Source organism: Varroa jacobsoni, unplaced genomic scaffold (genome assembly GCF_002532875.2).
Source record: "Varroa jacobsoni isolate VJ856 unplaced genomic scaffold, vjacob_1.0 scaffold_98, whole genome shotgun sequence".
Classification (NCBI taxonomy): domain Eukaryota; kingdom Metazoa; phylum Arthropoda; class Arachnida; order Mesostigmata; family Varroidae; genus Varroa; species Varroa jacobsoni.
In genome coordinates this window covers 1-11,231 of record NW_019213000.1, presented here as the reverse complement: position 1 = coordinate 11,231, position 11,231 = coordinate 1, and the positions used below count along the sequence as shown (strand labels likewise).

The 11,231-nt window shown below is 37.4% G+C and overlaps 1 protein-coding gene and 1 long non-coding RNA gene across 3 annotated transcripts; one reads left to right on the top strand and one right to left on the bottom strand.

Annotated features, from left to right (window-relative positions):
* Nucleotides 1-743: 743 nt before the first annotated feature.
* LOC111264746 (cystatin-B) lies at nt 744-10,646 on the bottom strand. Of its 2 annotated transcripts, none has more exons than XM_086970194.1 (3): nt 10,434-10,646; nt 9,127-9,228; nt 744-1,021 (listed from the first exon to the last, which is right to left on the bottom strand). In XM_086970194.1, the coding sequence occupies exons 1-3, from the start codon at nt 10,500-10,502 to the stop codon at nt 947-949; spliced, it is 246 nt and encodes an 81-aa protein (XP_086826320.1). In that variant the 5' UTR covers nt 10,503-10,646; the 3' UTR covers nt 744-946. The 2 variants fall into 2 exon arrangements, with proteins under 2 accessions (XP_086826320.1, XP_022696609.1); XM_022840874.2 differs by lacking the exon at nt 744-1,021 and adding an exon at nt 6,614-7,015 and having other exon boundaries at nt 10,434-10,640.
* LOC111264754 (uncharacterized) lies at nt 2,599-5,015 on the top strand. The gene is made up of 3 exons (XR_002683054.1): nt 2,599-3,938; nt 4,160-4,302; nt 4,835-5,015. It is a non-coding gene; the product is annotated as an uncharacterized LOC111264754 (long non-coding RNA).
* Nucleotides 10,647-11,231: the final 585 nt, after the last annotated feature.

Here is an 11,231-nt window from a genome sequence, read left to right as displayed (position 1 = left end):
ATTTTTGTTAATGGGGCATGGAATGGACTGGCCTGTATGCTCGTATGTGATAAACAATGCATTCAAAGTACTGAAGCGATAAAGGTGGCGAAGGTTAAGGTCTTGCTCGAAGTGAAGCAACGTAACATCAATTGCTCACTGAAAATAAAAGAGACTCTTTAGAGTGCCCGGTATAATGACAAAAATACGTTATCTCATATGAAATAAAATAGTTTCTTGACTTATTCTCATGTGACAGATGTGAAAAAAAACTAGAGCTAATGTACCTAATTTTTTAGTAAATAGAATCCGACAGGGAACATATTTCCAAGTTTTTAACATTCAAAATCTACTTTAGAAAGATCAACACTTAGCTTAGAAATTCTATACCACGCTCACATATGAAGAAGTCGATAAAAACTAGTTTGAGCGCGTGGGTAAATGCAATTTGAACATGGCCGCCGTTTTTGTTATAAGATTACTATATTATGTCTATATGTCATATCATCGTGATTCATGCTCTATAGTTCTTTTCTTTCATATTTTTATGAAACAAAATGATGTTCGTACAAAAAAGATACAAGCACTGTTCGAATTAATGTTTAAATGTAATATTTCGATCAATGGTTAAGTTTAATAAACGCAATTAGCACACACACAGTTTAAGGACTGCGTCCTGCGTAAGCTGAATCGTTTTATAAGCATAACTCAAGAATCATCATAGTCGTAGGTACACGTTATAAAGCTAAAGGTAAGAAATCACGTTTTCAGTTTTTGGACATTTACCTTTAATATCACATTAAAAATGTATAATGCATTATGATACAAGTTTAGTTTAGTTTAATCGCAGGATATGGGTAATACCGATTCAGACTTAAATTGAAAACTCGTTCTTAGTTGAATTTTGCCTTCATGAGTTAGGGAAAATATACGACAGCGTAATCGAGCTTTTTCCTTCCTGTATGCCCTAGAGGGTCACAGTATCGTCCTGTAAGGATTTATGAGTCCGGGCATGGATGGAATCGTCATCTGCAACTTTCACCTGAAATGAAGAGTGCAAGTTCAATTTCATTAATAAGTCAGGTTTTCACTCCGACCACATTTGATTGGAGCGACTAAAAAAGGCGAATAATACAGTGTTTCTTTTGATTGTATTTATGAAGCATGCATATGTTCGAAATTACAAAAAAAGTCAGTAGTGCGATTGTCTGATTGTTTAATTTTGTCCTTAAAAATGCGCTAGCCGACTTCTTAACGTAAAAAAAAACTTAAAAATAATATACAAAAGTAGTATAAATAAAAAAAAAGATCATAGAATATATACTTGTTGCTCATTGACTTTAGCGTACATTTATTTCTTTAATTATGCCTTGCTGCATCTATGGCAAATTACAGACAAAATCGGTGACTTGTGTGCCTAATGTCCTTATGGTCCACTGAGTTTTTTTCTGATGTATGAATAGGATTCACATTGGCTTGATTGCCTTGTCCAATTTGATTTTTCCTTAAAAGTGCCACAGCACGGAACCCTTCCTATAGGCCGCCGCTTGTGCTTGTGATGAACCGGTTGCAGCACGGCTTCGTATGATTGCCGATCTGACGCAAGTCTCGTGCCTCAGATTGGTCCTGTCGACATGTCAGTGGATGATTTCCACTGCGCGTGCATCCACGGCCGCGATCTGATTTTGATGCTATTTTGGTAGCAGTGTCTCGCCTTCTGTTGTTAACGGATTACCACAGTTGAAACGGTAGCGATCGCGCAACTTGTGACCTAGCTAGCCACCTTCACTGGTCAACCATTTGTATTCCCAAACAAAGTACCGTGTGTATTCTACAAGGGTACTGTACGATTTTGCAGGTGACATCTCGTAACTGCTGCAGTGCTCCAACATTATATTTCGAAAAGGTATTATTAGCATGTGCAATACAATGACGTTACAAGTACTATACGACGCAGCGGGCAGCAAGTGTCAAAAAAGCTCAGCTTAAAAACGAAAACTGAGCTTTGGATGGTTCGCGACGTTTTGATGATGAAGAACCCACGTCGCTGGAAGCAACTTTCTCACGTGCACATCAGATGCTCAGCTCAAGCCTCAACCTGATTCCTGCTACGTGTCCTTTTTTCTTTTACTTTAAAGGATTAAGCTTGAAGGTTGCTGGATATATATTGGATACACATCGAACTCGTCCCACGTAGCCTACTACTAACTGTTTCGAGAATCTGCCGAACTTCATCTGAAGCCTCTTCCAGCTTACCGAGTTCGCCATCGACATGGATGCTTCATCAGCGTTTATGGTTATTGCTGTGCTTGTCAATGCAGAATGAACAGTCTCCAGCTACTGCTGTTGCTGTTATTACCGTACGCAACTAATGCTAGATTTCCCCAATCGAGCTAACTAGCTATTGGAGATAATTTGTTCTGCTAGGTATTTGTCACTTCACTGTTCAATTGACTGTCGGTGTGCTGGTTTTTAGCCGCCAACGTGTTTGCTTGAATTGTCCGCCACCAGGCGCGCTAGACTTCAACGAAAACGTCAGCGTAGCGCTCGATGTAAGATAGCGGCAACTGATGTGTTTCTGGATGTCTGATGTTGTAAGTTCAAACTGTTGACTTTTACCCTCTTCCGTTCTGCTTCTTTCCATCTCCTGACGCGCCGCTGTTCTTCAATAGAGTATGGGCCGCTCCTGTGGTTATAGTACGATGTGAGGCGACTTTTGGCTGCACATATGATCGATTGCATCAAACGCACAGCAGCTCGGCGGCCTTTCCCGCTACTTCGGTATAAAGCAACGACGGAGAGTGGAAACGCGGCGGTAGGAGCCAGAATGGGCTGTGGGAGGGTGCGGTGTAAGAGTGACGAGTTGAATCTGCGGGGCGGCCGCGGTCCTATTGGCTAGAACAATCTGTTTTTCATATTGTTATACACGCCATGGAATGACTCATTCTTGCTACCTCTATACGAGTTGAGTTACCCAAGGACTTTGCTAGAAACGAATCCAGTAATGAAATAGCGTTATTTAAGCGCATCTATTATTAAGCTCAGCGATGGCATTTCCAATACGGCTAAAAGGGATCAGTACTTTGTGCTCAAATGCTTTGAAAGAGAAAACGTTGAGCGTCGAGTTTAAATAGGCTTATAGTGACATCGAAAGCAGAGTCACCACTTGATGTCGGAACCATTGCCACGCCATTACAATATAGACTCAAGCATAGCCTTATACTGATTACGTTCGAAGCCTTCAATAGATATCAATCCTAACCTTCCCATATTCGCATTAGAATGGCAGGAATCAATTACCTATCACTAAGCGATATTGGGAAAAACCAGAACTGCATAACACTCAATATATTGTGATAACACTAGAGTGATGTGCTCCGATAAGTGCGCAATGGTATAAAGTAAATCTTTCATAAACTTAGAACTCTGAGAGTTTTTTTTAGCAATATAAGAACAAAAAAGTTCCACCTGTCTATTCAGTATTCCAACTTTGGACGGATGTTCGTCATTACAACGTTATTGTGTCTTAAAGTTCTCCCAGTTCAGAGAAAACAGCGATTTATGGGTTTTCTCCGCGGACGTGGATCCTCTCGAAAGATGTAGTCAAACTGACCGACGTCATCCGGTTTACTTTTTCGAAGCACTAGGTAGGAAACGACGCGGACAAATGCTGTATCTTCAAAATGACACCTATGCAATTTCACAGATCAATTTTCTACAAAATCTAAAACCTGTTTCAGCGGAATATATAGATCTCGTTTAAACTGAAAAAAGCTGTATAATAATGCTTTTTCAATGAATAATAATGTTTAATAATAAATTTGATTGTTATGGGATACTCACGTATTTACCTTACTTGTGGTAAGAATTGTAGGTGTGGAGTAATGGATTCTACAGACTTGATCTAGTGGCAAAACCATTCACTACAGTTAAATTGACTACTTACTTTGACAAAACAGGTATTTCAGTTATTTGGATACTATGTTTTTTGTCGAACTAGGTACAAATATTTACTCGAGTGAACCCCCACCTCATTGGTGCATGTCCGATTTGTCAAAAATAGCTTAAAATATATAAACTGAGTCATTCTTTAAGTCTCCTCTGTAAATTGTCATTATTCTGCCTTTGTTATTTTCATGGAAACAACTCTTTCAAAAATCGGTTTACATCGCTTAAACAGTCAATGCTTAATCATGTAAGTGGGTGGATCCCCTATCAAAGAGCCAAGGCGGAGCCACATATTCAAGAAGCTCAAAGTACGTTTCCATATTTTTATGGATATTTAGCTAACCATTTTTCTCTAAATCTGCATCACTAATGCAGGTAAGTAAATAACCAAATCCTAGTGCAAGCTAATGACTATATGTGCATAAACGCATAGGTGTTGAATGAATGTCGAACCTAAGTATCGAACGCAAACACGTGAAGGAAATAGGTCCAGATCATAAGTCGGTCGACAGTATTAATATGTTAACCTCCGAGTGACGCTAACCAGGATATAGAGAACATATTTTGCTATAATCCTATAGAAACATTATTTTTAGTTAAATTGTGTGTGTGAAGGATCTCTGTACTAATAAGTAATGGTGTAGTCTGTCTTGCACAACCAAATCTCAGTGCAGTTCACCACTTTGACCATAGAAAGCAAGACGAATAAAGTTAATAATAATAACGGATTTATAATCAGAGTTCACATCTGCGAATTCCGATTGTGATTTGGTATGTTTCTTTCTAGCCTGTAATAACTACCGTGGCTGGTGTATCTTTCTGTTGATATATTTAGTTCAATGTGTACAATAACATATCTCAACAAATCGAACGAGACCTGTCTTACACAAATGCGTCTATTACGCAGGCGTGTTAACCACAAACGATGTGAAACAAACTACATCGATGAGAGTAAAAAGATGCGCGGTTTGGAGATGTTCACGCAAAATGATCGCCGGGAATTTATATATCAAGAATATGTAAACCTTATCATTTAGGACAAGTATCGGTTCAGTAAAGCTTCGCTTCAATACGAAGTCGTACTTCTCGCAGAGTGTTCTTCTTATAAAGATAAAATAGACTGCAATGACACAAATTGGAAGTAAATCTTTGATAAGCCCTTTACGCTGTTAAGTATTCGTTTTGAATTGGGTATTAAATATTGAAATAATATAGCCTGAATTTAGATTCTTAGCTTTTGGTTCTATTTTAAACCCTTGTTTACACGTTCCTGTACTAGCAATTTAAATATAAGTGTACCTTTCACTAAAATTATTGATTATTTTAGGAACCCCATTCAGTGCTTCACGGCCTTAAATATAAAACGAATCATTGGGGTTTTATTCAACAATCCCTTGTAAGCCATGACACAAATTCTGCCTAAAATATATCGATGGCAACTTTAATCAATTCGCAGGTATCCTAAAAATAACCCGACCATACAGTCTAATACAATACAAAAATCTTTCTTTAAAGCGCAGTGTTGTTCTTTTAGACAAGATAACCTCGTAAAGCAAACGTGATCATGCAACTATATGCGCGATATTCTCATCCATCATTCGGCTTCCATAGCCCATATTAATTAATTAATATTCAAACTAAAAACGGCCCTCAAAATATCACTTAAAAGAATTGGGAGTTTCGGTCTCATCTCAGTTACCTGAAGGCTATATATAATATTGACTGGTGTTGGCTATCGTCTCGATTAAATACCCTGTCTTCAAATCTTTTGCCCTACTCCACAACGATTTTGAATTTGTTCTGTGCATTTACGTTATTTAATATTCTTACTGCACAAGTAACAACCGCAATTCTAAAAGATGTAATCTATTTGTAGATGTTTTAAGAAGTAGTTATTTTATGTAAAGCGTTTCCTTGCTAGTTCAAACGAATTTAAAGAATAATTGCAGCCACGAGTTTAGCTTTCCAAAAAAAGTACGCTAGATACTAGATGGTTTAGATATTATACATAGAAGTGAAGAATTAGCAATCATTTTATATTGCTTATCGAAAATAATAGGCGTTATTCCTTAAAAAAAAATATGGCACAGATTGCACACGCAACGCGCATATCGTCGTATTTGTGACCACCAAACAATATAGCTTACTGGACGTATCAAAAACAATGGCTCAAAGAATTGTATTAGGGGTGAGCCATGCTATATTGAAACTAGGGTCTTAACAAACCAAAAAGAAACGAAATGAATGTTCCCTCCTTCCTGTTGTTAATTGTAGATCTAGTTACCAAGTCGGTGTAGCCACAATGGTGTGCTAAGGCTAACTGGCTTAGCCCTAAAGCGTTGTCTATAAGCTTATCTATTTATCAGGCACATACTTAAATCATGTCACAAAAATAGCTCAAAATGCCCGGTTAAAAAAATCTCCCGCCTTTGTGTCACGACAGTCTCAACCTAAGTGTTGGCCTACTCACAAAGCATAGTTATGTTTATTCACCTCGAATCACACGTTGTAGGTTACCCTGTTTCATATACAAAAAAAGGATGCTCTCGGACGATTTATCAGTTGTATTCATTTTCTTAAAAGCCTATATCATCACATGTGAACATATCTGGTAGTATTTTAAAGCGCTGCTCGCATCGAGTCGGCTACTTCGATCCACTCGTCGAAAGAAAAACAAAGTACAATATCAAAGTCAACTGAGGTTTTTTTGTTGCCTTCATTATATAAATTAATTCACCGTTAATTTAAATGCACAGTCATAGTCGACTTAGAGCACGATTTCTCTCTGGAACAAATCCGCTTGATTTGGTGTATAGTTTGGTAAACTGGTAATCTATGGACAAGTATTAATTGTCCTCCTAGTACATCGAGAAGAGTGTTCGTTGGAAATAACAGGGGGTTTCAAAAATAGGCGAATCCAACTCAATAGCGTTAGTTCAACGCGGACTTGCATTTTTTCGTTTCATTAGTCAAAGTAATGAACCTCTTCCTCTAAAATTTTGCTTTGCTGAATACCCCATAGAGTCACCTCATCCTGGAACGATTTGTGCGCCCGAACATGGAGATAGTCATTATCAGCAATCTTCACCTGAAATCGGAAAAGCACATGCTCCACATTTACGGCCAGATATGAAGTCTTTTGTATCTGTTGCTGATAAACTTACCCTCGGCTACTTAAAATTCGTTAGCTGTTAATTTAATTCCGCGCACAGTTTCTAGAGCAGCGAAAATAGTAAATTCAACATTTTTCTTAGTTTCGCAAGGTAAGTCACATTCCTGTAGCACATGCGTCTGTATGAGCATACTAGCGATTCGTTTAACAGAAACTTCAACAACTAACGTGCACTGATTTACGGCTAGCAGCACAATAGCCAAGCCGCATGGGCAGAGTACCTTACACCAAAATCCAAGAAAAACATTCTGCGAGGTTTTCTTTGACACTTCTCTATACACAGGGTACAAAGTGAGGAATCTAAAGCCAAATATTTCTTGATATGAGTTGTTTGTAAAACGTTGTTTAGACAGAAACAGATAATCTAATGTACTTTTTCGTCTGTTGTAAAAGTATAACTTCTAAGAATGATATTCGTTCAATGTAAGCATTTTCCACTGTGATTACATTTTTAAGGTAACAACACACTGGTAATTTTCAAGCCATTATTTTGTTGACCTGCAAATGACTTTATCAAAAGGTTTTGATAGTAATCATGCATCGGACAATATTGGTAAGTATGAACTCGTCCAAGTGTCGGTCATATACGCTATATACAGAATATTTCCGTGGAATCAAATTTTGGAAGCATAGCAGGCCAAACGCTCTAAAAATATAAAGGCTTTAAAATACTCAAAGTTCGGAAAGTGCAAAAAGTTTTTCTGAAAGGCTAGCTGTTGTTGCTTGTTTCGACAATCTGCAATTAATATTTTTATCTCTATAAAAGCCATTTTTGATACTTCTATGTTTTCGATGTAGAAATAATATCGAAAACACAAAAGTATCAAAAATGTTTTTCTTTTTAATTAGATTTCTATTGAGCATCTTCCATTTTTTAGGAGGAAAGTCTTCCTTATATTTTCTAGAAGCCACCTAATTACTAGCAATAAGACAGACCGTTGGTTTCAAAAAAAGAAAAAAAGAAACTTTTTTAATCGTGATGAAGCCCGGAAATATCGAATAATAATTTATCTTCGCCGAAATATCGCAAACGACGCAATGTTTTTACCATGATAAGTTTACTGTTTTACACAGAAGTGGTTTTCTTCCTCAGGCACCGAGAATAGCAGATGAATGTATGTATGCCGCTAAAATCAGCTTAATTCCTAAAGCCTATATGATAGCACTGTGAAGGAATGATTTTTTCGAACCATTTTATTGTCTCACAGTATTTTTTGGAATAGCTCATTAGATGTGCGAACGTCCAGAGTTTCACCCAGATATCCAAAGTATTACGCGGTTTCCCGGTAGAAGTAAGGTAAGACGATAATGTTTTTCAGTGCTACCTTTGAAAAACCTACTTGTCGCGCGTGCATCACATTTGCACCTGTCCTTGTTTTCCTGACGGAAAACAATATCCGAAGATCGTACAATTGTCGACAAAAACCTATACAAACACCTTACAGATTGATTGTTGATTTCTCCCATATTAAAACCGGACAACATCGGCATACCGATGACTAACCTAGATCTGTGAACTGTGATGTATGGCAATAGGTCTTTGGAGGACTTAAATGCGCCTCGGTCAGTAGTTTTTCAATATTTAATGATAGAGTGTTCTACCTATGTAAAATACTGCAAATAGTATATATTCATGCGATATGCCACATGTTATAAAGTGATATCATCCTCATGAGTCATACATGCTCGTCAAACTTCCGAACAATACACTATTAGTCATAACAGAGGAAGTTGACCGAAATTCTGTGGCCCGATCTTTGTATGCTTACTGTTAGCATAACCACTCGCGAGAAATGATTTCTAATTGCATACAAGGGTTAAATGACGACCAATATGGGCTAAAAAAAGGTCTAGGAGAAACAATGCTCGTTAGTTTTTATATCCTCGTTGCTAATTTTTCATTGCGTAGTTAAGACTCACTTATAAAAACCATGTCATTGTGATTCTAAGAAGAATCCAAAATTAGTTTCATATGCATTTTATGTCTGAAACTATTAAACAACATAATTGAATAAAATATATAGTACCTTTATGAAAAAGTTAATCCCATTCACTAACTGGGTCTTATAATGGATCGGCTCAAAATATTCAAATTTTTTGCCAGCCTTCTCCTCACAGCCTTCACGAACCTGTCAGCAAACAAGTAATACACATAAAAAAGGTTAATGGTTGTTCAATAGAGAGATACGCCTAGCATGGTGGTATGTTGTTATTCTATATAGAATACTATTCGCAAAAAAAGGGACTTAGATCCAATGGCAATCAGCCCAGTGGCATAAAATCATCATCTCTACCTACAAAATTTTAAATTTCCCAGAATTTATCGCGGTTTATTGGGCTTATAGTGGTATATTCCTGCTTCGAATGTCATAACAGATATTAAAATATTGAGTGGGCATAAGTGTCGCATGAATCAATAATATTTAAATCTGAACACCAAGACGATATAGCAAGAACACATATGTAATTACTATAGATTATTCTATTTCAAGCGCTAATAATTTTTATTATAAATATTTTCAGCGCTAATAATTGAACGTTTACATTCGGAGGTGCAAGTGCTTAAACCCATCGGCAACTTTGCTGTTGCAATGTTGCACAATTTGGACAGCTCCATAGTGCTACTGCAAACGTAATAAAACTCAACGCCCTTAAAACAATCCCGTCTGTCTCATCCAGTAACAGTGATTATTGCATGTGACTCAGTTCCGGTCCAAAGCATATCTATAGTCTAATGTACAATAATTTCACATACTGTCTTGCCGAGATAACATTTACCCAAATTCGCTACAACTATATATCGCCCAGAGAGCTCGAATACGTATGGCAGTTTTACACATATGCTAGAACAACTACGCATTAAAGGGTGAAGCAGCACGGAGTTGTCAAATCAGTTATCAACACAGTTCACAGCCATACAATTTGTATTCACAAAACAGAAGGCTTGCTACGTCGCGTCATCTGGTACGCTTTTCAGTGTACAATAGTGCGCCTAAACTACGACGTTTAAGACACAAAAAACACTTCGTTGAAATCAAATTCCTCACTCTTTGATTGAATTTATTGTGACGTAACTTTGACAAGACATAACCGAATTCAGGAGAATGAATTCCTGTATACCACCTATGAAGCCTATATAAATAGATTCATCAATGTTCAATCAAAACTGCCAAAGTTTATCGTACGAATGCCTTGTAGCATAAACAGAGCATTATCGATACCATCGTTGCAGATGTAATAAAAACTAAGAAACACACTTTTACCAACTGAAATTTGTAAGCATATTTTGAAGTCAGAAGGAAGCTCTAGTTCTGTGTATTTTTGTGATACGCACTCTTCCAAGTACATCTCGACACTCGTCATCTACAGGCTTCACTGATCCAGTAGACCCACACATCGGCATTGTTTTAAGATTCCGCGTTGGGCAAGCAAACGTCAAAAAGAAGCAATCGACTGCCAACCATAGACGTACAGACTTCAGCGTATTCTGATAGTGCGAACAATATGAGCGATTGCGTTGTAGCCAACTCCACAGAACCTCTTCTTATTCAGATGCTCATAAACGGAACGTTTCCCTTTCCGAGTGTGGAAAGGGCTTAAAGCCGTACAACGTCATACATCAAACTTGCTCCATACAGCCAGCAATCTTATTCACGCCTGTCTACCACGTTACCTATTTATCTGGCCGGGCAAACTAAGTCGAGCCATGGTGATTTTCCGAACTAGTATGGAATTTTTCGTAAGTATTTTATAGACAGAAGAGGAATATATTGAATTTGAGATTCATATCAAAGCCACAGGCCATGCATGACATGACATGATGGGTGTCTGAAAAAAAGAATGCCCTCAAGCCATGGGCCTACTCGCAACAGTAAACGGATTGAGATGTATTTTGGAATGGGCCTTGTTTAGTTTGCCAAGTGAACCGGATTATAAATTAGATGATCGAGAGCAGTTATGTTTGGTTTCACGTAGTCAGCGTGATAAGGATTGCATAAACATAATAGATGTGCAATTATATATATATATATATATATATAACTAATTATTATTTTGTCAAAAGAAAAACAATTGTTATATAGCTTCCAACCAACGGCCCATTAACAAATAAACCTATCCAACTTCGTTCCAT

What these genes read in the sequence shown, in the direction of transcription:
- LOC111264746 (XM_022840874.2), bottom strand. Translation starts at nt 10,502, where the DNA reads ATGCCGATGTGTGGGTCTACTGGATCAGTGAAGCCTGTAGATGACGAG. An exon ending in GTCGAGATGTACTTGGAAGA is followed by an intron (nt 9,229 to 10,433) that starts GTGCGTATCACA and finishes GTTTGCTGACAG; the next exon opens with GTTCGTGAAGGCTGTGAGGA. An exon ending in GGATTAACTTTTTCATAAAG is followed by an intron (nt 7,016 to 9,126) that starts GTACTATATATT and finishes TTCCGATTTCAG; the next exon opens with GTGAAGATTGCTGATAATGA.